This window comes from Aspergillus lucknowensis (assembly GCF_044049455.1).
Source record: "Aspergillus lucknowensis strain CBS 449.75 chromosome Unknown BJX67scaffold_1, whole genome shotgun sequence".
In the NCBI taxonomy this organism is placed as follows: domain Eukaryota; kingdom Fungi; phylum Ascomycota; class Eurotiomycetes; order Eurotiales; family Aspergillaceae; genus Aspergillus; species Aspergillus lucknowensis.
Window position 1 is genome coordinate 1,491,775 of NW_027263545.1, and position 25,839 is coordinate 1,517,613.

The 25,839-nt window shown below is 53.2% G+C and overlaps 8 protein-coding genes across 8 annotated transcripts; 4 read left to right on the forward strand and 4 right to left on the reverse strand.

The window, feature by feature from the left end:
- Positions 1-86: 86 nt before the first annotated feature.
- Positions 87-1,469, forward strand: sec17 (alpha-soluble NSF attachment protein SEC17). Its single transcript, XM_071025178.1, has 5 exons — positions 87-254; positions 330-453; positions 545-851; positions 914-1,088; positions 1,146-1,469. Exons 1-5 carry the CDS (start codon positions 222-224, stop codon positions 1,386-1,388), a joined length of 882 nt encoding a protein of 293 aa, XP_070891754.1. The 5' UTR covers positions 87-221; the 3' UTR covers positions 1,389-1,469.
- Positions 1,470-1,857: 388 nt separating this feature from the next.
- On the reverse strand, positions 1,858-4,710 carry BJX67DRAFT_18057 (small subunit rRNA maturation protein TSR1). The gene is made up of 3 exons (XM_071025182.1): positions 4,454-4,710; positions 3,920-4,389; positions 1,858-3,866 (listed from the first exon to the last, which is right to left on the reverse strand). Exons 1-3 carry the CDS (start codon positions 4,563-4,565, stop codon positions 2,010-2,012), a joined length of 2,439 nt encoding a protein of 812 aa, XP_070891755.1. The 5' UTR covers positions 4,566-4,710; the 3' UTR covers positions 1,858-2,009.
- Positions 4,711-4,801: 91 nt separating this feature from the next.
- On the forward strand, positions 4,802-6,703 carry BJX67DRAFT_18179 (WDR46/Utp7 family WD40 repeat domain-containing protein). Its single transcript, XM_071025189.1, has 2 exons — positions 4,802-5,555; positions 5,610-6,703. The coding sequence occupies exons 1-2, from the start codon at positions 4,923-4,925 to the stop codon at positions 6,582-6,584; spliced, it is 1,608 nt and encodes a 535-aa protein (XP_070891756.1). The 5' UTR covers positions 4,802-4,922; the 3' UTR covers positions 6,585-6,703.
- A 756-nt stretch (positions 6,704-7,459) lies between these two features.
- BJX67DRAFT_376570 (LIM domain-binding protein) lies at positions 7,460-9,981 on the reverse strand (the record flags this gene model as incomplete). The annotated part of the gene is made up of 5 exons (XM_071031905.1): positions 7,460-7,996; positions 8,056-8,322; positions 8,374-8,667; positions 8,721-9,649; positions 9,756-9,981. 5 exons carry the CDS (start codon positions 9,979-9,981, stop codon positions 7,460-7,462), a joined length of 2,253 nt encoding a protein of 750 aa, XP_070891757.1.
- A 2,002-nt stretch (positions 9,982-11,983) lies between these two features.
- On the forward strand, positions 11,984-15,034 carry BJX67DRAFT_340338 (ATP-binding protein). Its single transcript, XM_071027780.1, has one exon. The coding sequence runs from the start codon at positions 12,080-12,082 to the stop codon at positions 14,969-14,971; it is 2,892 nt and encodes a 963-aa protein (XP_070891758.1). The 5' UTR covers positions 11,984-12,079; the 3' UTR covers positions 14,972-15,034.
- BJX67DRAFT_340340 (ClpP/crotonase-like domain-containing protein) lies at positions 15,035-16,536 on the reverse strand. Its single transcript, XM_071027781.1, has 2 exons — positions 16,442-16,536; positions 15,035-16,392 (listed from the first exon to the last, which is right to left on the reverse strand). The coding sequence occupies exon 2, from the start codon at positions 15,991-15,993 to the stop codon at positions 15,118-15,120; it is 876 nt and encodes a 291-aa protein (XP_070891759.1). The 5' UTR covers positions 15,994-16,392; positions 16,442-16,536; the 3' UTR covers positions 15,035-15,117.
- On the forward strand, positions 16,537-18,279 carry BJX67DRAFT_340342 (DUF4050 domain-containing protein). The gene has a single exon (XM_071027782.1). It carries the CDS (start codon positions 16,792-16,794, stop codon positions 18,142-18,144), a length of 1,353 nt encoding a protein of 450 aa, XP_070891760.1. The 5' UTR covers positions 16,537-16,791; the 3' UTR covers positions 18,145-18,279.
- A 404-nt stretch (positions 18,280-18,683) lies between these two features.
- BJX67DRAFT_340344 (uncharacterized protein) lies at positions 18,684-25,779 on the reverse strand. The gene has a single exon (XM_071027783.1). The coding sequence runs from the start codon at positions 25,610-25,612 to the stop codon at positions 18,776-18,778; it is 6,837 nt and encodes a 2,278-aa protein (XP_070891761.1). The 5' UTR covers positions 25,613-25,779; the 3' UTR covers positions 18,684-18,775.
- Positions 25,780-25,839: the final 60 nt, after the last annotated feature.

A 25,839-nucleotide genomic window follows, 5' to 3' on the forward strand; every position in this document is an offset into this window, starting at 1 on the left:
ATATGATCGTTGGAAGCTTCGAAATGGAAAAGCGGACACCGCCCGATCGAGCGGCGACGGAGGTGATTTTGGCTTGGCTGTGATGACGACGGAGCAGGGTCCAGCAAGCTCTCCCATTCCACCAACGTGCACCCCTCTGATCTCTGTTATTTTGCCTCGCATACTCACCCTCTGAAGATCTTCTTCCTCTATTCCCCTAGATTTGCCAAAACCGTCCCAACATGGCCACAGATCCTCGCGTGCTCCTCCAAAGAGTGAGTTGCACATGCCATATCTCCACCCCGCTCATCAACCACGATCGATCACTAACCTCGAGCGACGCCGTCTAGGCCGAGAAAGCGCTCCAAGGCGCCTCCGGCGGCTTCAGCTTCTTCGGCGGTCGCACGGAAAAGTACGAGAATGCAGCAGATCTATACACTCAGGCTGCAAATGCGTTCCGAATGCAGAAGCAGAGTAGGTAGCCCCCACTTCATCTCGCCGCCGGATGGCCAGCTAGCCCAAGCAGCTACAGCTTTGCTAATTCCGCCCCGATTCGGATAAACAGACAAGGAAGCCGGTCTAGCATTTGAAAAAGCCGCCTCCATTCAGACACAAAATCTCAACGAGCCCGATGACGCTGCCAACACGTTGAACGAGGCCTTCAAGGTCTACCGCAAATCAGACCCCGAGGATGCTGTGCGCGTGCTCTCTTCTGCTATCCAACACTACGTATTAAAAGGGAATTTGCGCCGAGCTGCCACACAACAGCAGTACCTGGCGGAAGTGTATGAAACTGAACTTGGAGACACAAAGGGGGCGCTGGCTGCTTACGAGAAGGCGGCAGAGTGGTTCGATGCCGATAATGCTGAGGCGTAAGATTCCGTCCAGTCGGGGGTTATAAGTCTCTCAGATGCTGATAGTATCTTCCATGCAGCCTCGCAAACAAACACTACCTCAAGACAGCCGATCTCGCTGCTCTGGAAGGTGATTACTACAAGGCAATCGAGATTTACGAGCGCATCGGCCGTACATCCATCAATAACGGTTTAATGAAGTGGTCTGTAAAGGATTACCTCCTAAAAGGCGGAATCTGCCACCTAGCTACCCTGGTTAGTAGCCTTTCCGAGACTAACTAAATCTTCCGAATTTCGCTAACTCATCAACAGGACATGGTCTCCGCCAACCGCGCCCTAGAGAGCTACCGCGAAATCGACACAACATTTGCATCGACACGTGAACACCAGCTGCTCGTTGACTTGATTGAAACCATCGAAGCAAAAGATCAGGAGGCATTTGCGGATAAACTCTTCCAATACGATCAGCTCAGCAAACTAGACAAATGGAAGACGACTCTGCTCCTGCGAATCAAGAACGGGATCGAGGGTCCAGAGGAGGACGATTTCGCATAAGCCACGGATTCCCACTCGTGCAATCGTCTCATTTCCTATCTTTTCGTTTCCTCCATCTGTCGGGTCAAGTGTAAAGGACCAAAGACCATGGGCGCCAGGGCCATTGCTGTTCTCGTTTAGTTGGCGAGTAGGGACAAGAAAGTTCCTTTCTTTTCCTATTTCATGGTAAATATACGTGAGCAAGCTGCACCACAGCTGCAGGTCGCATGGGAGAAATTTATGCAACACCTCATTAGTATGCTCTCGACAGCCCTGACAGCCGAACTGGCTGATCTTTTGGCGTTCGAATTGGCTCTGTTAATATCTACACAGCTGTAGGCAAGATTTCAACGTTGATTATCTCTATACCCAGCCCGTAGGTAGGGAGTACTAGTAGGTACGGGGAAGAGAAGTCAATCGTATTTCATTACTGCTTGTCCACTGGCGTCGAAGTAGCTCGAAAGACTGTGAAGAACCTTCCTGAAAACCAGACGTAAAGCTCATCAAATCATGCATTGCAATTTTATGGTATCATGTCCCCTTCTAAATCAGTCATATCCGTGCATACCTATACCTCATCTGACCATGGACGACCCTTGAAAATAGGGGGGCAGAAAGAACAAAAGAAAGGATAAGCGAAGTCTAACTCCCCAAGTCCTCCAACGCGCGAGCCTTCCGGGGGAACACCCGCTTATACAAACTAATCCCCACCGAATCCTGCGGGTTAATCTTGCCGTCAAACGTCGCCTTGAAGTATCCATGTGTCCCCAGACTCTCCTTTATAAACCCGCTTCGCCCCCTCTTCGTCCACAGCTGCAAGGCCTTGAACCAATTGACGTCTTCCGAGTTGAAGAACATGTATCGGACGGTGACAAGGCGCTTGTGAATCTTGTATGGGTGGCCTGTGATGATTGCTCGTTTGGCAACGACACGGGATGGGTCGGGTGCTACGACTGTGCCCGTCCCGATGACGTCGAGGGTATCCGTATTGAAGTCGGCGATGGTGGCCGTCGATGGTGCGTCCGCGGTATCGAGGACCTCCGGGTCGTCTGATTCGGGCTTTTTAGCCTTGAAGACAAGGACGGGAACGGAGCCCCAGGTTAGTGGGCCGATCCAGGTGGCGATTGCGCTGCGGCCGGGGTGGAGGAAGCGGTCGAACTTATGGACGTTGTTCGAGGTGTTGCCGGCGGAGGAAAATATGGGGCTGACGACCAGACGGCGGGGACCGTATTGGACGATAAGCTCTTCCTTGGCTTTGAGAGGTTCTTCGGCGGTGGCATTAAGGTGCATGTTAATGTTTACGACGGTGTGCTTGTGTTCGTGGCGAAGGAGCGAGAAGAGGGAGAGGGGCTGGGGTCGGTTGCGGAGGGAGGCAGGGACTGCGCGGAGGTTGACATTGACTCGTGTACCTGGGTTGACGCCGCCGACGAGAGCTTCTCGTAGAATCCTGTTCTTGGATCCCTTGTAGTCGCCGAATTGGAGGAGACGGCGCCAGTCTTCGGGTTCGTGGGGTCGGTCCCCCGCCGTGTTCCACGGGCTGGTCTTGAGGCTCTTCATGCCTCGGTATCTAGACAGTCGCTCCCGGGCGAGGACATTTGGATGAAGTTCAATCTCGTCGGGGAACTCGAGGTCTTCTTTGGCCTCGTTCCGTCGACTAGCTCTGTACTCTTCCAGCTGCGCCGCCTCCTCCTCTGGTGACGGATCAAGGAACATCTCCGACTGAGGATACTCGGACGGTCCACCTTCGGTCATGGCATCGCGGTTATCGGGGAAGACACCATCTTCAGGGGCACCGGAGATATCCATTTCCATATCTTCATCCTCGTCCTCGTCTACAATGTCAGAGCCGGAGTCTGATACATCGTCCAGGAACCAGTGAGACTGGTATTCGGAGGTGCCTCGAGGCAGCCGTTTTGGTTTTGAGGGAATATGATCGTCATCATCGGAGAAGTAGTGGTGGTCATCAAGTAGAACACCCTTCCTTTCAGTGTCCGGGATGGACTCGATATCATCCTCCTCCATTTCGATCTCCTCCGGCGCGACAGCTGCCAAATCATCTCGATCCGCAGATGGAGCATCTAGCGTTTGGGCCGCATCGCTTTCATCAACGTTCATTGCATCATCTCGCTTGGATCGCCCAGTCGGCAGCGGCGCGGCCGTGATAGAGTCGATCTGAAAATCCCCCCAGCCAGGGACATGAACTAGACGGTCCGCTTTCAAGCCTCTTCCACGTACAACACCCGTCAATACAACATCATCTACCGCCTTCGAAGTGCTCTCGGGCCACTGAACACCCTCGATCAGCATCCAACTCCGCTCATCACGCCAGCGGATTCCTTTCGGGGTTGCAGTGCAGAGAGATCGGATGGCGTTTGAGCATTCTTGTCGCGAATCAACCGAGAGTACTTTATCAACAGACGGAAAGAAGTGGTTGAGGAAGGATTTGAGGGAGCTGGCCACTTGAGGGCGCTTCTTTGGAGGGTTCACCGTTTCCAAGCCCTAGCAAAGAGCGCGATTAGCCTAGAACCCACACCGGGCATTTATGAGCATACCTGGACCATGGCGACCACATTCGAGATACCTTGGCCCTCGATTGATCTCAACAGCAACTCCCCCTGCTCCTCCACCTCGACTTGGGCCGAGACCGCAACCACGACAAAGTCCGCCAGCCGACAAGCATCCAGAGCACTCATCAGATCATACTTGGCCGGAATATACTGTACGTTCTGCCGAAAGCGATCAATACGCACGCGAGAGATAGTATTCAGAGAGACATCGCTGGGAACGTCGACACTCTGGTTCAACGCCCGAATCACAGCTGTGGTATCAATGTCGACAGAGAGCGGGACGATGGCAACGTGGCGGGGCGCTCCATTCTGTCCAGAGAATATGCTGTTGGCTTGGGCACGTTCCTGTTGCTTCAACTGCTGCTTTTGGCGAGCCTGGTTCTTCCGATCGAGTTTCGACATGAGTTGCTGGTGGGGGGTCTTGCGAGTACCCCGCTCTTGCCTTTCGACCTTGCCTGATGACAGTTAATATTCATCCCTTGAGCTGTCAATGCAAATTCTGTGACCCGTTCACCGCACCTTTCGCCTTGTCCTTCAGAGCACGTTTGGAGGCATGGCCGGTCTTGAAAGCCTTGTGGGTTGTCTTGGTGGTGGAACGGTGGTGGTGCGGTCCCGTCGCAATGGGCGCCATATTGGCACCGCCAGAGCCCTTGAAGCGAAACGGAAGAGATGCCAGGATGTCTAGTCAAGGCAGACCCTGTAAACTAGAGAACAGACGAAAAGACCCGATATCTATCGGGGATCTCAGCGAAAGAATGAATATAGATCGATGTCTGTTGAAAAAATTAGGCGGTGGAGGAAAAAAAACAAGCGAGCGCTGAAAAAGGCGGTCTTGGCGGCTTTTCTTCCTGCAGAATAAAAAATTCAGAAAGTCTCAACGACTCCGCAACTGTCGAGTCTTATAGATTTGAAACTTTCCTATACCCTACTCACTTTCCTTGAGTCTCACCTGTCCGGTCTTCTTTTAAGCTGCCGAAAACGTCGAGCGATGGCGGCACCAGCGAAAGCAAAGGCCGCTGCGCCGACCCAGCAGCACCAAGACAACAAGCGAATCATGGAAGCAAAGCGGAAATATGGCCGCGGAAGGCCCGTCAATACATACCATGTAAGAGACAAGAAGCTACGCAGTAACCTGCAAGCTGTCGAAGAGAAATACAAAGCCGCCTCACTCCGCGCCAAAGATGCGGAGATTCTCCACGAACATGAAGCCGGGTTCCTCGAGCCCCAGGGGGAGATGGAGAGGACGTACAGGGTGCGACAGGACGAGATTGCTGCGAATGTCGGGGTTGAGACGGCGAAGAAGAAATTCGAGTTGAGGCTGGAGGATTTCGGACCCTATCGGATGGATTACACACGGAATGGTCGCGAGCTGCTGTTGGCGGGGCGGAAAGGACATGTTGCGACGATGGACTGGCGGAATGGCAAGCTGGGCTGTGAGTTGCATCTCAGGGAGACGGTGAGGGATGCGCGGTGGCTGCACAATAATCAGTACTTTGCTGTGGCTCAGAAGAAGTCGGTGTACATCTATGACAGCAAGGGCGTTGAGCTACACTGTCTGGACAGGATCGTTGAGCCCTGCTTCCTCGAATTTCTCCCTTACCACTTCCTTCTCGCATCAGCTGTGAGTACATCTGTTCCCCAGCTTTGAGCGGAAAATTGACTAACATTGCGGTAGCAAATGAGCGGACACCTCAAATACACAGACACATCAACGGGCCAACTCGTCGCTGAAATCCCCACAAAAGTCGGAGCCCCTACAGCTCTCGCCCAAAATCCCTGGAACGCTATCATGCATGTCGGCCACCAAAACGGTACCGTCACCCTCTGGTCCCCAAATACCGAAGCCCCCCTCGTCAAAGCCCTCGTCCACCGCGGCCCCGTCCGCTCAATTGCCATAGACCGACAAGGCCGCTACATGGTCTCAACCGGGCAAGACCTCAGAATGCAAGTGTGGGACATCCGCATGTACCGCGAAGTCCACTCGTATTCGTGCTACCAGCCAGGCTCCTCTGTTTCCATCAGTGACCGCGGCCTCACAGCCGTCGGCTGGGGCACACAGGTTAGCGTGTGGCGCGGCCTCTTCGATGCCGCAGCCTCCGACCAGGGCAAGGTGCAATCGCCCTACATGGCCTGCGGCGGGGACGGGCAGCGCATCGAAAACATGCGTTGGTGTCCCTTCGAGGATGTCCTCGGCGTCGCGCACGACAAGGGCTTCGCGAGCATCATCGTCCCCGGCGCAGGAGAACCCAATTTCGATGCCCTCGAGGTAAACCCATACGAGAACCCAAAGCAGCGCCAGGAGGCGGAGGTGCGCGGCCTCCTGCACAAGCTGCAGCCCGGCATGATCTCGCTAGACCCGACTTTCATTGGCAGAGTGGACACCGTCAGCGACAAGAAGAACCGGGAGGAGAAGGATCTCGATCACACGCCCGAGGATACGATCGAGAAGCTCAAAAATCGGGGGCGCGGTCGCAACAGTGCGCTGCGGAAGTACCTTCGGAAGAAGGGACGGCGAAATGTCATCGACGAGAAGCTACTCAAGGCGCAGACCTTGCACAAGGAGCGTGCGGCGCGGGCAAAGGAAAGACTCAAAGCCGAGCGCGAAGAGCTGGGGCCGGCCTTGGCTCGGTTCGCAAAGAAGGATGTTTAAATATGCTATTCTTCTCATATCTCCTTGCGTGGTCTTGTTTTGCCTGGTCGTTCTTTATTCGTTCCTAGTATTGGAGCACTCAGATACCCTGGTTTGGAGAGCAAGTATCACCTACCATGTCATGATATGCATTTTGAGGGTGTTGGGTTGGTTACGTTGATAAGCAAAAAACGGTTGCATATTCCCATTTATAACTCAAATAGGTAAAATGCAGAAGCAGTAGTATTCTTGAGATGATTCTTAACACAGTATCAGAGCAGGCCAGAACGCCAAACGCAAGCAGATCGCCAATGACGAAGATCATGGATATCAGAGCAAAGCAAAGGAAGCAAACAACCAACGAACATCAACAGAATAAGACACGGAAGATCTGTAGCGCTTATCAGGAATCAGGCTCAACGATGGGGTATCAACCTCCATCAGACGGAGGGGGAAACGACCATAGAACGTCGACTCCAGAAGACAACAGGAGGAGCAAATCAGGCCAGATGCAAGAACGATGAAGGGGATAGAGTACAGAAGGCCAAGGTCAGTCGATGCTCGAAAGCCCTGACCTCAGCGCGACGAGGTGCATTGCAGAACGGGGGAGGAAGACCCCAAGCCCAGATGTTGGGATTCCGAAAACACAATCCAGTATAAATCGCGAAAAGGTCGCGATATTAATCATTGGTACCGACCAGGTCTCTCACCGGTCGAAACACCTCCCTAAGAGAAACGCTCCCATCCGATATGTTCAATGAACCGAAAACAGCGGTAGACTCCCCAGGCGACGTAAAGTAATAGACAAGACAACCGAACGTACGCCAATTCCCAGCCTCTTTTAAACTGACTTGTAAATCAAGCACAAGAAAAAACAATATTAGCTCTCGTGGGTATCAAGTGGCAGTCCCCTTTTGCCTCTTCCCTCCTACCCGAGGGCTAGCCTTGACTTTGGCAGGTCCCGGAGCGGCAGTTCCATTGACCTCGGGGCCACCGTCCTCACCCTCCATCTTTACCGTACTAGCGCGTCGGCGTTTATTGCTCACGTTGGGGCTTGCACTGGCGCTACCTACTTGTGCAACACCCTGTGGTATTTGCCCTTGGGGACCCATGCCCGGAGGTCCCGGAAGATTGCTCTGAGCAGGACTTGGGTGAGCTGAACCGGTCAGGTGGGGCGAACCTTGGACACCGCCAGGTAAAGCAAGATGAGCCATTGCAGGGGATGCAAATTGGTTGGGGCCACCGATGCTAGGTGCGCGTGCATTTGGGCCCTGTTGGAGCGCGGGGTTCATCGCACCTTGCATCAGCATAGGGTTTTGGTTCTGGCTGTGAATGTTGCCAACAAGGCTCCGTAGTGACTCAGATGGCGTTAGGTTGGGATGCTGGTGAGAATACTGGAACAGCAGCTGCATTTGAGAGATGGTCTCCGCAACCTACAATGTCATAACTGTCAGAAACCAGTACCTTCCTACGATAAGACGCAGTAACATACCTCTAAAAAACTCATCACTGGAGTGGGGACGCCATTAGAAGTCACCATAGACTCCGGGAGGGTGAATGCAGGTTGCTGAGGCTGCTTCTGCTGGGCGCGTTTGCCCATATTCTTGGAGACTTTAGGACTTTGCTTTTGTTCCGCCATCTCCAGAGCCTGTAATTGGCTCCGAGGAAGGTACTCCGTGTGGTTCATGACGACAATGTCAAGCATTTCGATTTTATTCTGAAAATCAAAGTGCGCTCTTAATGTACCGGTCGCAAAAAGCTAGAAGGAGGATTAGTAACATGGACAAAGCGAAGGTGCCAAATAACTCACTTGAGCATCATTTGTGAACCAGTAGATGAATGAAGCCCTCGGGCATTCGACAATGTGACCTCCTCCTCCGTTTGGCGATTCCCTTTCTCGTGGTCCCTCAATGAGCATTTGGATTTGACGGATACCACTTGTGAATTGCGTATTGTAGTACCGCGCCAATGCGGGGGTAGCGATCTCAAACTGTTTGGAACCGGCCTGCGGGTTGTACACGCCCTGGCGCAAAACACCCGTGGGTGAATAAAACTTATCCACGAAAGTTTGCCAGTACAATAAATCATTGGCCTCGCCACGGCTCTATATGACAAATTAGTATATCTTTGAGGAGAATCATTGAAAGTGAGACGGACAACAAAGCTGCTCAACTGCTCGGCAAAGTTACCGAGAGATATAATAGATTGACCCCTGGCGGCGATTCGTTGCTGTTGCATCAACATAGCAGCGTTCTGTTGCTGTTGTTGCTGGGCTTTTAATTGGGCTTCTTGTGCAGTCATTGGATGGGGTTGCTGTCCTTGCTGCTGACCAGGACCCTGCTGGGGTTGTTGCTGTTGCTGTTGTGGTTGTTGTTGCGCCTGCGGCTGTGTTTGGGGTTGCTGAGGTTGAGGCTGTTGGCCAGACGGTTGCGCCTGAGGGAGCTGCTGAGGGGCGAGATTGGGGGTTGGTTGTGGTTGAGTGACAACAGGCTGTTGCTGTGGTGGCGGTGGCTGGGATGATGGCGCTTGCGGAGGAGGATTTGGTTGCGGTGTTGCGCTCCCTTGGTGCTGCGGGGGCCCTGGCTGAGGTTGCGGGGTGACACTTTGAGCATCATGTACATTTTGAGGCTGGGGCGCGGAACGTGGTTGAGGGGTATGTTGACCAGGCTGAGCGTTAGCGTTCTGCTGCTGCGCTTGTTGAGCTTGTTGGGCCTGGGCTTGCTGCACTTGGGCTTGTGCCTGGGCCTGGGCTTGTGCGGCTTGCTGCATCGCGAGAAACTGTTGCTGCTGTTGGATATTTTGGGGTTGTGCGTGCGGCATCTGCTGGAGTTGTTGCATCTGCAGGTTCGCCGCTCGCATCGCCGGATTTTGCATCGCGACCATGTGGGCTGTATTTAATGCCTGCGTTCCATTGGGTAAGGATACCGGAAGGCCTTGATGTTGTTGCGGTTGGGGGTGGGGTTGTTGCTGCTGGCCCTGTTGTTGAGGTTGAGGTTGAGGTTGCTGTGCTTGGGCCTGCTGATACATCATACGCTGTCTAAGCATGTTCTGGTGGTGTTGCTGCATTAGGTGAGGGTTCCCAGCGACTATTTGAGAGAAACGTATTAGCTCATCGTCGAAGGCAGTAACTGGAGGGACGGTCGTCTGCACAGCAAACGTTACGACAGCATCCACGGCAAGGTGTACACATACAATTCTGCGCATACTGCTGTTGTTGAAACAGATGCGCTTGTGGGCCGAGATGGGAAAGAGCATGAGCTTGTACAGGGCCGGGGCCGGTGGTTCCGGCGCCTGGAGGCATTGCTCCCATCATTGGTCCACCCTGAGTGACCTGCGGACCTCCAGGTGCAGACACCCCGGGATGAACCTGCTGCACCATGGTGCCCGGATGGGCAGTCGGGTGCTGACCAGGAGCCATTGCGTGGCCGGGAGGTAGACCGGGATGCTGGGGAATGCCTTGATGGGCAGCGAATGGCTGCGCCATCATCATCGCTGGGCTACGAAGTCACCGGTAACGGGACTCCACGGCCTTGGAACGAAAAGAGGACGACAAGAAATTGGGGGCGAAGGTAAAAAAGAGAGAAATAAGAATGAGGTGTTGACAATAAACGGGGGAAGTGCAGGGCGGACGTGGGACTCGAAAGTCGCGCTTGACGTGGAGACACAACAGGGCCGCCTTTAGTGTGTTCGGAGCGGAGGCTAATCAGAGGCAGCTGCTGACGGGACGATTGAGCCCGCGTTGGTGTCTCGTCCAGAACCACACCAAATTTGGCGCATGGGTCGGACCTGGCAGGTCTCAAGCGGTGTCGGGCCAGGCAATGCGTCACCTAGAGATTAAGAATTAGAGCAAACGCGATGGAGAGACAAGGCCGAGCAGCAGAATTGGGGGACCGAGTGGAGGAGGATGGACGGGGGTGGAGGGGCTTTGCGAGTAAGGGACCAAAGAAAGGCGAGACAGCACCTGTCGCGATCGCCAGTTCAATGAGGCTTGATAACGAACGGAAAGGGCTTGAACTGGCAGTCGGGACGGAGGCGAACGACCCAAAAAGCGCCACACAAGCGACAGAACCCCAGGAAGGTGATCAAGCGGCAGGTGGAGAGGGAAGAAGGAGGGGAAAAGGAAGTTGAAGGGAAATGCGGTGGCTTTTTCCAAGGGGGAGGAGGGAAAAGATGGGAGGCAGAGAAAGAAGGAAAAATGGTGAGCATCCAGAGTGACCTCTCGTTGACTCTGCCACTTCTCTTCATCCACAGCCACTCGCCCACAACTGATGCAAACTCACCCTTGCACGTAACGTACTCTTCCTTCTGAGTCGTGTAGCGCGTCCTGAATCTCTCTTCCCTTGATTGTTATCTTCCACCACCTCTTGGTCTGGTCGTCTGCAATTCTTCCTCGTTGGCGCTTCGCTGGCCGGAAAAATCTGATCGCCGAAGCAACTATTCCCAATCGGGCCTCAATCACGTGGTACGGGAAAACACTTTCGCCGGCGGTCAGTCGAGTGGCATATTTTCTTTCTTTTTCTCCCACACACAACTTGCTTGCCCTTGTCTTCTTTTTTGAAGAATTGGTCGCTCAGCAATAAGATGATCATTCTATCTTTAGCGGTACTTCCAACCTATTGAACTGTCCAGGCTTCCTCGAACCATCCCCTGGTCCCTGTTTGCTCTAACGTACAGTGTACATGATGCAATGTGATGATCATGCAATCGCACTGGCAATCATACCATGTTCTGGCTTACTGTAAGGTGAGTTGGGATCTCCTACTTTCTCCTCTGCTTGCACCCCTCTCAAGGATGACAACCATTTCTTCTTCTTTCTACCTCCGATTCGCCCTTGATGAGACAATCCGGACCTTCCTTTCCCGGTCGGTCTGCTACTTGCCAGTATACTTTGTCTGAGAGATATCTCTATGCTTTTCGTCCGCCGTACATGTTTCTGTGCATGGCAGCTAACATTTGAAACGACAGCATGAATTTGGCGAACTTTGGATGGACGTCTTCCTCGTAGCTGGTCGGGCCTTGTCGATTGTACGCCTTTCCGCGCCAAACGGTTCATTGAAGCCGCCTGCCTGTCCAAACCCTGCTGCGGATGAGGCAGGTATAGGTAGTATGCTACGAGCTAGATTCTACTGCAATATTATCTGAACACTTTTTCGTCTTGCGTTCGTCGTAACCTTCGAGTCTTTTGTAGCGGTCCGCTCAAGTTTATTCTCACTCTCTGGCAGAGGAACAGTCCGTAATAGTAGTAAACACTATCAGCTGATTCATCCAAATACCCATGATGCCTAGTACTCGCTGAGACATTTGCCCCATCCCAGAGCATTGACTTCAGCGACCTTGAATGTGACGAGAGATATCACGTGATTTGCGGATGCTGACAAAGAGCTAAGATTGGATGACTTTGACATCAAAAAGTTCCTCGCTTCAAGATCCTCCAAACCCAGCTGATGCGGCCCGTGATTCCCTGCAGCATCAGCAGCCCTCCTACTTCCTGATTCCGGTGGCATTCTCTGCCCCGGATGTACTCGTCAATGCAGCAGGGCAGGCTCCTCTGTTCTCTGACACGACCCTGCCGTTTTGTCGCCGGCCGCCGATATCCCGCGGATGTACCATCTCCGTTGCGTCGCTTCCACCTCTCACAGTCCCGCCGATCCTCAACCCCGACTGATCCCAATGATGCTCGAAACTCTGTCCCCAACAATGCTGCCACTGATGTATCAACCCTTAATGGCAACCACAGCCTAACTAAAACTACTTCCCCCGTCGAGACGCCGACAGAGCAGCCCGTCAAGAAAGAGCTCGGTCCGTACGGTTCCGCCCTTCGAAGAGCGCTCAGGAATAAGAGGCGGCCCGTAGAATCGACCTCCCCAACTGTCATAGTCCCCGACTGGTTTCGCGAGCGGAATACGGTGCTACATGAGACGGAGGGCCGAGCCACAGAGGGTACCCAACAACAATTGAAAATCGGTGCCGTGGTACAGGAGGCAGAGCAGCCACCGACTGATGGATTGGCCTCTGGCGGAGCCGGCGATGATCCGCCGCCGTCGGTTGGACCCCCGAATTCCGAAAATCGCTACGCGTTGACGGATGCGTTATGGGAGGAGCTGTGCGCCTCCGCCAGGGCTGGCCTTCGATTACCACCGACAAAGTACGCCATGGAGCCCTCTACACTCAAGTCACACCTCATTCTCCATTATCCGGGCACCGATGGCATTCTGTTTCTGGATGCAGTGGTAAGGAGGCTCGCTCAGGAGCTTAGCTCTGATTTGGTGTCGCTCAATGCTCAAGATATTGCTCAGCTTTGCACTGAGCAGGATTTAGCAGATACTGGCAAAACGTCCCCCATCCGGCTCCTCGGCTATGAGGTGTATCGGCCATCAATATCGGACTCGTGGCAGGAGTCTAGCGAGGGACTAAATGAGGAAGACGAGGCCGACGCAGACGCCATTGTTCCACGGAGTCTGCGTCCCGGTGGTGTGAGGGGCGCGAAATTCATAACGATCGAGAGTTCCCGCGAGTCCGGAGATATTCCCCTTCCTAATCTTTTTGGTCTCAAGTCGTTAGTCGCCGCAATCGGAAACCCTTCAGATGCTTCGGCCGGCGGCGCGACGTCGCAACCATCTTTTGATAGAGTCGACGAAAGGCGACTGCAGCTTCTGCATAAGCTGATATCTTCTCCTACCAAGCCCACGGAACATCCAGTCGTTCCACTTACAACTAAACAAGGCACACCCAACGACCGTCAAGATTCTCAGCCCGAAAAGCAGCGTGATATTATTGTTCAGGTTCAAGACTACGGCGATATCCAAAGCACGCGTGAAGGTTCAAAATTCATCAGCCTTCTGCAAAAGGCGATCCATGACCGACGAAAGGAAGGGCACCGGATTCTACTAATTGGAACCGCAGCCCATGAGGTTCCCCCAGATTCAGATTCCTCAAAACTATTACAAAACGCATTCGATGATCAATTCTCCCAGTCAGTTGTCGTTACACCAGCTATGAAACCCGGGGCAACGGAGCAGACTTTCGCGGAAGATCGGAAGAAGCGGACAAGAGATATCAATATCCGTCACATCCAAAGCATGCTTTCCACACGTCTCGAAGGGCATCCCTCCGCGGTGAAAGATGACATTTTTGGCCATCTGCTTTGGCCCTTAGGGCCTTCACTTCTGAAAGAGTCAGGTCTCGACGAGCGATATTGGTCATATAACCAGGTTCATTGGGCGGTCACACTTGCCCTCGGCACCCTTCGCGCGCATGAGGCATTCGGATTCGAGCACATCCAGCGCGGGATCGAGATGATGCGAAAGACCGATCATATCAGAGATGAGTGGTTGCAAGAACGAACACCCAAAGCGAAATCGACCGAAACGGAGAATAATCGAGAGCGGCTGTTGGCGTCTCTTCGCAAGACTTGCAATTCACACGAGAAGAAGTTGCTGAATGGCGTAGTCGACGCCAAAAGCATCCGCACTACGTTCGCGGATGTGCACGTTCCACCGGAAACCATCGACGCTCTGAAGACGCTCACTTCTCTTTCTCTGATTCGGCCTGAGGCTTTTACGTATGGTGTACTAGCTACGGACAAGATCCCCGGATTGCTTCTTTATGGACCACCGGGTACCGGCAAGACTATGCTTGCCAAGGCAGTGGCTCGGGAGAGTGGTGCCACCGTGCTCGAAGTCAGCGGATCCGAAGTGTACGATATGTATGTTGGCGAGGGGGAGAAAAATGTGAAGGCTATCTTTACACTGGCCAAGAAGCTCAATCCGTGCGTCGTCTTTATCGATGAAGCGGACGCTATCTTCTGTTCCCGTACCGGGGCCAGCTCCCGCACGTCTCATCGAGAGTTAATCAACCAATTCTTGAGAGAGTGGGATGGGATGAACGATCTCTCCACGTTTATCATGGTAGCAACGAACAGGCCGTTCGACCTAGACGACGCGGTGCTCCGTCGTCTCCCTCGGCGGTTACTTGTAGATCTCCCGACTGAGCAAGATCGTCTCGCCATCCTGAAGATTCATCTGAAAGAGGAAGCACTAGATGGTTCAGTTGATCTCGCCGAGTTGGCACGCCGCACCCCGCTGTACTCCGGCTCCGACCTGAAGAATCTCTGTGTCGCAGCGGCGCTGGCCTGTGTTCGCGAGGAGAACGCTCTGGCCCAGCAGCATACGGGCGAGGACCCATACCAGTATCCCGCCAGACGCACGTTGACCCGGGCGCATTTCACGCGTGGAATGGAAGAGATCAGCGCGTCCATCAGCGAAGACATGTCGTCACTCTCGGCGATCCGGAAATTCGACGAGCAGTATGGGGACCGCAAGGGTCGGCGCAAGAGGAGTGCTGGATGGGGATTCACGACCCCAATTAGTGACGAAGCGGGATCGGACGCCGCAAGGGTGCGAACGTGAACTGGAATGCTTGATACCCTAGAGAACGAGGCTTGGAACGGGTGTTTTTTGTTTCCTTCGGCATATAGAGTGTATTTTAGCAGGGTAACCATGAATGATATATTTACCACCACCGATTTGCGGCCAGTACGAGCGTAGAAGTACAGCTACAAGACGCTCTTCCATCGCTTCCTATACTCTTCAGTCCGGCCCGGCAAGTCTCGTTCCTTGATAGCCTCCTTAAACCCCCGTGTCTCCGCGATTCTCTGAAACGCAATCCCCTCAGGCGAGTTGCGCGTAATCCCATCGAATATCGTTGCCAGCACCTGGCTCGAAGCAAGCTGCCCCTCAATCGTCCCATTAATGACCCGCTTCTGCATCCACAGCTGATTCACAGGCACCGTCTTGATCCGATCCACAAGCAGCTCAACCGTCCGCTCCAACTCGCCCCGCGGAACCGCCTTCAGAATCAACCCCATTGCCTCGGCCTCCCTCCCACTAATCAAATCCCCCGTAAAGAGCATGCGCTTCGCCCGCTCCACGCCAACCCGGTACGCCCAGATCGCACTCGTCGGACACCCCCACACCCGACTAGGCGGGTATCCGATCTTCGCATCCTCCGCCATAACAACCAGGTCGCAGAGTAGCGCGATATCACTGCCCCCCGCCACGGCGGCCCCATGCACCTGCGCGATCGTCGGCTTGTGGCTGTGGAACAGCTCGGCGAAACACTCCGTGCTCTCTTTCATCAGGGCATAGTCCTCGAGCGGGTCGTAGCCGCGGCTGACGTCCTGGCTCCCGTCGGTGTGACCGCGCTCCGCGTTTTCCGCGCTGAGCTTGAGGTCGTACCCGCCGCAGAAGCCTGGGCCGGCGCCTTTGAGGACAATGCAGTGGATGTTCTTGTCTGCGTTGGCGCGGCGCACGGCGGCTCGGAGGTGTTGGGGGAGCGTGGCGGTGATTGCGTTGAATGACTCTGGTCGGTTTAGAGTGATGTAGGCGACTTTGCCGTCTGGGGATGTCTTGTAGAGGACTGGGTCTGGCATTTTGAGAATGAAATTTGGTTGGTCGCAGTAGATCAGGCCATTTCAGGTTGTGTTGATGGGAGAATTAGGTGTCGTCGTTTGTCCAGACTATCCCGAGGTCAGGTCGAAGACTCAAATGCGGGGAATCCTCTTCGGTGCATGTGGATAGATCCGATCCCCAGGATAAGGATGGCGCCTTGATCGTTCCTGCATAATCAATTAATCCAGCAGGACGGATTAGAATAATATGGGGCGAGATCTTCCTCGCAGTAAACCTTGGCCACGTTGTCGAGAAACAGTCAACGTCATGGATTGCGTCTGGGGAATTCACTTGGAGGATTGACAACACCAGAGGTAGGAGCATCGTCGATCGTCTCGCAGCATCGTAGCTCTTTAGAAGGCATGCAGGGACATACTCGTCTGTGATATTATTAGCATATACCAGGGCATGTTATATGTATGGCCTGACCGTGGCACTCCACGCCTGTTTCGTCAGGCAGACTCTGCCGATGACATCGTTCGTTCCACCGTCACCACTCTCTCTTCCTCTTCTCTTCCTCATCACTCATGATGAAAGACGATAATAACTCATGGTGTCTTTGACATTCCGTGGTGGAAATTACACCCAAAGGCAACCGCTAGGAACAGGCTGGCTTTTGTTCCTCCCTTTTATCCCGCCTTTTTCCTCCTCACGCGATCAGCCCCTCCCATTTTCCTGCCAGCTTTGATCGCCCTGTTGCCTCACTTCTTGTCGTCCTCCTGCATCCTCCTTCCTCCTCCCACGGCTCGCCCTCTACTAACTCCCCGACCTTTCTCCCCATGGCGTCTGACCCCCGAGACGACGCAATCCGCGAAGCGAAACGCTACGTCCGCGACATCGTCCGAAACGACTGGTCCTTCGAATTTTCCGCAAAGCCTGGTGCCCCTCCTCCCACATATCCTCCGAACCCAGAGCCTGCAGAGGTCCTAGAATGGCGTCTTCGCGAATATGACAGCTCCGGCTCGGAGCTCGAGCCTCAGTTCTCACCCGTCGCAAGTCCCGGGAGTCACGACGACTCCTCCGGCGCTTTGATGTCAGTTTCCTCGGCGGAGACACGGCGCACTGAGCGACGGCGCAAGCGTCGCAGGCAGATGGAGGAGGAGATGAGCTGGAACGAGGGGCTGCGGACATGGGCTGAGAGGCGGGATGCGTGGTCAGGCGCGCGATCAAGAGAACAGGCTAGCATGTGGTCGCCGGGACAGACGGGTTCGACTGTTGACGGCGAGCTCCAGAATACCACCGCCGCCGCCAGTTCCCCAGAAACAGATTCTCGGAGTATCCCCGCATCTGCGACAGCGCATCCCATTGCTGTTCCAGCTACTGGGGAGTCATCAAACCTGGCGTCTATAACAGAGACCGCTCTCAACATCAACGCGAAGGGAGACGGTGGTGCCACGCCGTCGCAGCAACTGCACGAAGGCCAGCCCCCAGTTAACAACCCTCCCCAGGAAGGTATCAAATCCGAAGAAATCATCGACATGGATCCAAAAGATCTCCCACAACCCCCCTCCACCTCCACAGCAATTCCCGCAGCAAGCCCATCCACCTCATCCACTCCAACAACGACAACCCCGTCCCTAACACCCTCAGCAGCAGACCCCTTCCACGACCCGCTCATCCCTGTCGTGCCCTCTCTCATCTCAACCTCAAACCCCATCCGCGCCTCCATCAACCCCTCAATGTACCCTTCCATCTACTCCAAAGTCGTCATCCAGGGCCTCACCCCAACGGTACCCATAAACCTCGCCGACATGACAACTGCCATGGTCCAGGGCTGGAAAGCAGACGGGCAGTGGCCCCCCAAACCATCAAACATCATCCTTCCCAACGACGCACTCGTGCGTCCCAGTCAGGCCTCCGCCACAAAACACCCCGACACACCAGCCATCCCTCCAGCATCACCAGCAGAGCGGGACCAGGATCGGAATCCGCCGAGCTCGCCAGAGTCGAAGCGCAGATCTGGGATCGCGAGCACGGTACGCAAGGTCTTGCATTTCTCGGGCTTCCACCCACATCCGTTCCACAGACGGGGGTCGTCAACTCAGCACCATCCGCATCCCGGGGATCTGGCCGGGGTTGGACCTGAGGCTAGAGAGGAGAAGAATAATAAGGTAGAACAGCCGGAGAAATAAGTATCATCATCATCATCATCATCGTCGTCATCGCATTTTGTTCAAGTCCTCTTTTGCACCTCCTCATTCTGGTGGTTTCTGGGCACGGAAGGCTTCGCGTTTTCTTTTTTCTTTTTCTTTCTTTTTTTTTTTTTTGCATCCCCAGTTTCATCAGGGAGTTGGTTTGGTCTGTCAATTCCTCGTTCTCATACTCATACTCATACGCATTTTCACTTTCACGTCCGTCCTCACATTGGAACTTCAGAAGTTCAGAAGTTCATGCCCCTCCATACTTGGTGCAAAGGAAAGGATAGCGAAACATAGCAAAGCAAAGCATGGCAGAGAAATTGATTTACAGAGCTCTGCCTACCATACCAATACCAATATTTACCAAGACCGGGATCTTATCTAGGCACATATCAAAATAGGGTATCTGGACATTACTCTTCTGGTATGGGCGGGTTCGCATCATTGGTACGGCAAGTTGATTATCTAGATACCAGTGGTAGGGTATGTAGCTGGGTGTAGCATAGGTCAGACAGTGGATATCATGACATATTATACATTTTCATCTCACTACCAATCGGTAATTCGTACTCGGTCACATCATTATATAAGTGGGTACGGCAGTTGATCCCACATACTAGTAGTATTAAAAGAACACCAGCTCCTCATTTGCCCAATCCAAAGCAGTAGCCGGCTCCTCACCCCATACATAATCAGACACGATGCAACGATCAACGTCCTCGCTCTCACCAAATAGATCCAAGCCCTCTAGAGAATCCAAGAACGTCATCGCGGCCTCTATCAATTCCCTTTCAGGGAAGTGCTCCAGTTTTGCTGCGATGGGTGGCTCGATCTTGACCTCTTGAGGCTGGTGGCCTCCACGGCGGGTGAAGTAGTATTTATTCTGGTGGCAGGACCAGCTTTCGTTGAGGTAGGACTGGAGTTCACTGGTTGCGCAGAGGCGGATGTCGTTGGTAGAAGGGGTTACAGCAGGTTGCGGAAGGGGAGTGTCGTGGTGTGGTTGTGTTTGTTGGGGTCGGTTCTGCAGGTGGGAGATTATGAAGAGGGCGAATTGCTGGAGGGCGCGAACCTGGTCTATCAAGGGTCTCGTTGACGCAGTGTCTGTGGCGAGGCGGTCTATGTAGTCGAGGATTGGAAGAGCGGATGTTACCATTTCAAGGAAGGCTGCTGCAGTGATGAGGATAGCGGCTTCTTTTAGCATGTTCACATCATCTATCATGAGACGCAAGGCATTGTATGAAGATCCAAAGGTTGCAATAAAGATCTTCAGAACTGATTCGACGCAGTTTGAGTCTGCAGCATCAATATTGAAGAGCAGCTGTTGAAAGACTCGAGTGGTCGTCTCGATTATTGGCCGACTGAGAATCCATGCTGCAGGATTGTTGAAGGACGTTGCAAAGTAGGCAGGAAATACACATTGCAAGAGAGTCGCTCTTAGGGTCGGTTGCTCTGAGTTCCCAGTTTCACAAGTCTCCTTCATCGAGTCATACAGCTGGTTCACAAGATACTTTTGCTCGCCGTCGAGCGCTGCACGTTCGGAGACACTCTGAATGAAGACAACAAGTGTTTTGGCAACTTTCGGGGACGACAGTTTCGGTTCGTAGCTCTTCAAACGTGCGACGATATAGGTTGGGTCGGTGGACGGTAGAGGGAATGAGCCTGTATCCGTAAAGAAGGGATCAATAGGGCAAATATCCCTGGTATGCTGCTGCAGGAACCCAACGACACTTTGGACAAACTCCACATATGCCCCTCGGATTTTCTCTTCGCCATTGCCTAGTTCCTGATAGTTCGCCTTCATAGACGACATCATTGTCTGGAGCAGCTCCCTGTATTCCTGTCGAGTAGTTGAAAGCTCTTGCCTATTCGCATCATCCAATTCTTGTACGTGAGTACGCATGTTAGACAAAAGAGACGATAGAAGCGACAACCGACGCTGGCTCAGCTCCAGAAACGTTATCAAATACCGACCTTCCTTGGGATCCCTGGAGAATGGGAGATTCTTTAGCACAGGGTCCGTCGCATCTCGATTCAAGAGCGCTTCAGTTAGACGGTGCTGAAATTTGAGCATCGACACCCGTTCAACCAAACTCGATAGCCACATTCCAAAGATGTGCATCTTGCATTCGGACACGAACTGACCATCTTTCTCGATGCACTGTGCCAGAAATTGGGGCGTGTATTTCCTTGTCTGTATTGTCCGTCGAAGCGCCACCCAAGAATCGCTTTCATAGGGACCTACATAGCTATCCCAACGCCGCAAACCATGCTTCACAAGGGTGTGCGCGATAGCTGTCCAGCAATCCACAACACTCATGAGAACCGCATCATCAGGATAACGATCTTCGCCAAAACAATTGGAAAGGAGGCGCGATACTGCAGGACGGAATACTTTTTCCACATGCTCGACTCCTGGGGTAATTGGTGCAAATTCGTATGCGTATGCGGCCTCAAGATCAGTCCAATCCCCGTAGTCTTGACTGTCTTCGTCGACTATGGCTGGAGCGGCCCCCACTTTGGTCGCTGAAGCCCCAGAAGCAATCAAGTTACACCTTTGAACGTACATCACTATCACCTGAAGGGCTTCCAACACGGTAGCGTTCAGACGGTGGACTTGGACGTTGAATAGTCCCAGGACCGAGTTGATAGGCGTCTCAGATACGATTTTCTGAGCATGCTCTGCCGTGTGGGCGGACTTAATCGCGCTCTGCAAACCCTGAAGAGCCGTCTTCAACAAGGATTCAATCTGCCATTGATTCTGGGAGATTGTCCTATCAATCAGTTGCTGTGAAAATTGCCTTCCACCCTCATTTTGCGCTTCAATCTCCCTCCGAGCGAGACTGTGCTGCTTCAAGAATTCCGTAACGAAGTAACCATGCCACTCAGCGAGAGGCACTAGCCCAGAGGCATCCTCGTTTGTCGAGAGCTTGAAACGTGCAAGTCTCGTCCAGGACCGCAGGCTTATCTTGCACGTTTCACGGTGTGAGCTGGCAGGATGAACCAGGTTCTTAATTGTCTTCAGCTGAGGGCGACTGTCTTCGGGAACCGACGAGTACAAAGTACATATGAGGTCGTGATGATTCCTCAACGCATCCAAATCCGCCTGACGGATAGACTGCTCCTTTGGGTATTCACGGCCGTGATTCGGTAGTAGACGCCATGTGTAGTTTCGAATCTTTTTCTTGTCATAGATCTTTGACAAAAAGCGCAGTCCACTCGCGATTATCTTCAGCAGGATATGGAAGCATGAGTCGCCAGGGAGCACTTCGAAAGACGGGTTACCATCAAGCTCGTCGAGAAAGGAAGGAGATTTGTAGCTCTCTTCAAGTCTCAGGCTGTACAGTGTCCTTTTCGCGAAGAAGTCGTAGAGGGTGTCGAGGATTGGCTTGCAATCACGCCATCCCCACCCGTTGATGAGAATAAAGCACCTGTGGAAGAGAACTCGGCAGTAACTGTAGTAGGAGATCGGTTGAGACTCGGAATTGGCCTCGTCACTGTCTAGAACCGGACGCAGTAAGCGCTTGACAAGCGTCCAATTGTCATGACCCCCCTTGAAACGAGAGCCGACGTGGACAATGCCGACAGCATCAATCTCCTGCAAAGGCAAAGTTGTAAACACCTTTTGCCATGCACTTTCAAGGGCTGTGATATCTTCCTCACTCGTACTTTCGGGGTCTCTTGACGAGTAAGCCTCCGCGACAAACTCCTCCAGGCATCCCTGGAACCTGTCAGCGCTACGGAGGACGTGCTGGACAATAACGTATGCTTCAACAATCGGATGATCATCTTTGATTCCCGCCTCTCGCCATTGACACAATTTGCCTGCAGCTAGAAACTCTTGAATCCCTTTCTGTCCCACAGAGTCCGATAGAAGAAAAATGACCCGCTTCGAGACCGATTTTAACAGATGGAACGTCTCATCTCGGACAGACTGATTGACGAGATTATGGCTCGCAATCTGGCAAACCTGATTCGCAAAGACGGTACCGTATGAAGCAATTCGTACCAGCTGCTCCGCGTCACACCCAGTCGCCGAAATCACATTCGCCAGATCCTCCATCAGCTTCGAAATGAGGCTGTTGGCTCTCGTAACAAATACTACCCTATCGATAGGGTCGACAAACGTTAAAGCTCCGGTAACGTACTTGACCAGGGACCTAAGAATAGCGCATCTAGAGTCAAGGCCATCTCGAATGGGGCCATCCGAACCTCCACCTGTCTTGTCGATATCTGCAATTCCCAAAATTTTATCGAAGGCCATGCCAAGTTGAGAAGACACATTATCATCCCAGGCACCCCATCGCATACTTTGATCGCCAAGACTGATATAGAAAAAGCCAGTACTCCCGTCAAGATCGCGCTTAGCAATATCGAGAGAGCGAGAGAAATCTCCGCTCCCAATGAATGTAGACTCATGGAAAAACACCCCTGGCTGGAGAGGAGTAATAGCAAAATCAACGGGATACGTTGTTCTGAAATTGGCCAAACCTCCAGTCGTCCGACTATGACGCACTGGTCCTGGATGGAGTGGCTCCGAAGATTCTCGTTCGGGGGAGAGAAACATAGGAGGCGCATGGCTGTCAATTGCAGCAACTTCGAGGCGCTTCGGTGGTCGTTTCTTTACTTCACGGCGTCGTGAACTGGCAATCTGCTTCGGAGGAGAATGCTTAGGCTTGTCTAATGAAACGACTGGAGGTGGAGATCCCCTAGGTACAGCGCTCCTAGCAAGGAAACGGTTGAGAAGCAAATTACCATCACGATTCAATAATGCAAGTGAACCTTGCAGCGACGCGGGTGTTCTCGCCGTGGCATTATGGTTCTCGACCCCTGGCACCACAGGTCGCGGATTGTTCCTGCTCAAGGATGAGATTGCAAGGTTTCGTTGGATAACCCATGCATTACCTCGCCGTTGGTGTACAACTTTGGTTGTGGCAGTGTCACGAGCTTTTGGCTCCGTATCAAGAGGAGCATCCAAAGTCGAAGCATGTTCTGTCGCACCTCTACCAGCTCCTACTAGAGATGTGTGTCTGGTATCACCGTTGCGTACCCCTGTTCTTTTCGGGTTTGAGTCAGAAGACACCTTTCCCGCATTTGTAGAGAGGTTCATCAAAGGTCGTCTTCGGAGGACCTGGCTCGGTATTCGAGGTAAAGTTGTCTGTCGCAGCCGACCAGCATGCCAATCGCGCAACGACGCGTTGGCATCCTCTGTATCTACCCTAGAGCTCAGCCTGATAACCTTGCGAGACGGGCTGCGTCTCCCTCTATCCTGGCGGGAGCGTGCTTTTCTCGCCGCGACTCTCAAAAATTGGGGTTGTTCATTCCGAGGTCGTGAGACAAAATCCGGAGCATCCAAGATACCCAACTTGGGAAGACGCCGAGAAGGCCGCTTCGTTTTTCTGCCACCGTACACAGGGTCCGTAAGTCTCGCCTGTCGTTTCAGACGAGGTTTCTTCGGCTGACCGCCATTGCGAGTTTGGTCTGTATCTGTTCTCCTGCGCTTCTTAACAATTTTCCTACCTTCGGAAGGAGTGCGGTTGCGAGACGCCGACGGAAACATGTCGTCAATCCGATTATCCTCGGGTATGTCACTGCCAGGATCTTGAGTAAGGAGCGAATCTTCGAACCCAAACAGGTCGGCGAGACGTTGACGTGACCCAATGTCGTCGGAGTCGTCAGATTCCTTTCCGCTTTCTTGACTATCGTCGTCTGCAAGCTGTCTCAGAGACGACAGGTGCCCTCTCGCGCTTGACGGTGCCGAAGAGTCCGCCTTTCTAGTTATTTTCCTAGCAACCCCTTTTGCTGCTTCCGTTTCCATCCTGGATATTCGATCACGATTCCGCTGCGTTGCACTTAGGCGTTCTTTCTGCTTCTGTTGATCCAATCTCAACCATGAGGCTGGAAGAACGCCTCTAATCCTCCTTTGCAGCCTTCTAACAGCTGCCTCATCAAAGTCGTCCTCGTGCTCCTCCCGCTCCTCCAATTCCTCAATTTTGTCCTCCTCCGCATCTGAACTTGAAGCGCTATGAGGCACGGCTGATCGAATCGACCGAGCGTCAGAGTCATGTTCAACCACATCGTCGGATTCATCCGCATCATTATTCATATCATCGACATCTTTAGTGCCTTTTCTGGTTTCAGTCCTAGAGGTAATGATAGGTGGCGAGAACCCACGTGGAAACCGAAACCCGGTATTCCGTTGCGTGCTCGGGGACGAAACACTCCCCGAGCGGGGAGGACTGGGGATATCGAAAAAGGATGGAGCATCAGGTACGCTGGATTCCGGCGGATTTTGAATCACAACCTGGGGCCGGGCTGAATCAAGTCGTTGGCGCAAGTGGTGATCCTCAGGCCCTGCCACTCTGCGTCTCTTTGGTGAACGTGGTCCAGCGCTATTCCGGGGACGATTCAGTTTTTGAGGACTCTGCCTGTTACCCTTCCCAGCGCTAGTTCTGGGCGTTATATCAAGTAGTTGTCGAGGGTCTACACGCGATGACGGAGGGAATCGGAACTCCACCATTTGAGAATCAGAGGTCGAGCCTGCGTCATCGACAAAGTCCTGACCCTGGCTCTCCTCGGCAGGACGAGGCTGCGGTTCATAGTGAGTCACACGCACGGGTTTGATACCCCTAGCTTTCATGAGGTGTTGGTATCTCGCATCTTCAAGAAGGTATGGGTGGAGCTGGATAGGATTGCGTTGTCGTAGCGATCTCCTTGCCGGTGGATCTAATTCCTTAAGAATATCTTCGGGTATGTCAAGTGGTGGTAGTAAGTCCTCAAGAGGTTGATCGGGTTGTCGCTCCATATCCTGCTGGCTACTCGTTTCGAGGGCGGAAGAGTGAAGAGAAGTTAACGGAGAAGAGAGAGGGGAGCTCTCCACATTCCCAACTGGCGGCCAGAGGTTGCTTTCGAGTTTAGATCTGGGGGTGTGCGTGGGCGTGGGCGACGCTTGCCATGGCCGATGTCTGTGATCGAGTTGCAGCAGGTCTGGAGAAGAGCTCGGAATGTCCCAGATATCGCGTTGCTGTTTAGGCTTGGGCGTCGACGGCAAGTCATTCTCATCTGCAGTAGATGAGCCCTCAGGTGATCGAGGCCTTGGTGTCTCTCCATTGTGTACAGGGCGCCTATCCTCGCCCACAGGTTTCCCCAGCTCTCGCTCGGTCCCATTTTCGCTATCGTCAACGGCTTTAGGCCGTCCACTGGGCAGCGGCAGATCGATTTCCTCGTTATCTACAGCATCCCGTACTTCCTGCAGAAACCCAAGTTCGTCATCGCTAGTCGTACGTAGTTCATCCAAGCTCTCAACGGGTTGAACGTCAGCCCTTCCAGCAGTTGCAGCACTTTCAGCCGTGATACCATCATCCTCATAACCCCCCCGATTCACCCTCTTCTCTTGGCTCTCGAATCCATCCTCGTCATCCGAGTCCGGCACAAACCCTCGCTCCCGCCATGATTCCATTTGCATCCTCGGACGCGATCGCCCATTTCCCTAGACATTCATCACCCCAAAAAGTCGTTAACTGAGGAAGCCGGTGAACACGGGTAGCTCGTAGGATTGATAATGGCAGTTAAGCGTAGTCGTTATGCGTGGACACTTCGAAGATTGTTCAGTGTTAGTGGTGAAGGTTGCTCGACGCGTCGGAAACAATAATGTGGGGGGGAGACGCGACGGGAGTCAAAATGGCGCCGATT

Bases quoted from the DNA above. Each gene is read 5' to 3' on its own strand.
- BJX67DRAFT_340342 (XM_071027782.1), top strand. From the start codon at position 16,792: ATGGCGTCTGACCCCCGAGACGACGCAATCCGCGAAGCGAAACGCTAC.
- BJX67DRAFT_340344 (XM_071027783.1), bottom strand. From the start codon at position 25,612: ATGCAAATGGAATCATGGCGGGAGCGAGGGTTTGTGCCGGACTCGGAT.
- BJX67DRAFT_340338 (XM_071027780.1), top strand. From the start codon at position 12,080: ATGTACTCGTCAATGCAGCAGGGCAGGCTCCTCTGTTCTCTGACACGA.
- BJX67DRAFT_340340 (XM_071027781.1), bottom strand. From the start codon at position 15,993: ATGCCAGACCCAGTCCTCTACAAGACATCCCCAGACGGCAAAGTCGCC.
- BJX67DRAFT_18179 (XM_071025189.1), top strand. From the start codon at position 4,923: ATGGCGGCACCAGCGAAAGCAAAGGCCGCTGCGCCGACCCAGCAGCAC. The intron at 5,556-5,609 runs GTGAGTACATCT...ACATTGCGGTAG, and splicing joins ACTTCCTTCTCGCATCAGCT to CAAATGAGCGGACACCTCAA.
- BJX67DRAFT_18057 (XM_071025182.1), bottom strand. From the start codon at position 4,565: ATGGCGCCCATTGCGACGGGACCGCACCACCACCGTTCCACCACCAAG. The intron at 4,390-4,453 runs GTGCGGTGAACG...AACTGTCATCAG, and splicing joins TCTGAAGGACAAGGCGAAAG to GCAAGGTCGAAAGGCAAGAG. The intron at 3,867-3,919 runs GTATGCTCATAA...GCTCTTTGCTAG, and splicing joins ATGTGGTCGCCATGGTCCAG to GGCTTGGAAACGGTGAACCC.
- sec17 (XM_071025178.1), top strand. From the start codon at position 222: ATGGCCACAGATCCTCGCGTGCTCCTCCAAAGA. The intron at 255-329 runs GTGAGTTGCACA...GACGCCGTCTAG, and splicing joins CTCGCGTGCTCCTCCAAAGA to GCCGAGAAAGCGCTCCAAGG. The intron at 1,089-1,145 runs GTTAGTAGCCTT...ACTCATCAACAG, and splicing joins TCTGCCACCTAGCTACCCTG to GACATGGTCTCCGCCAACCG.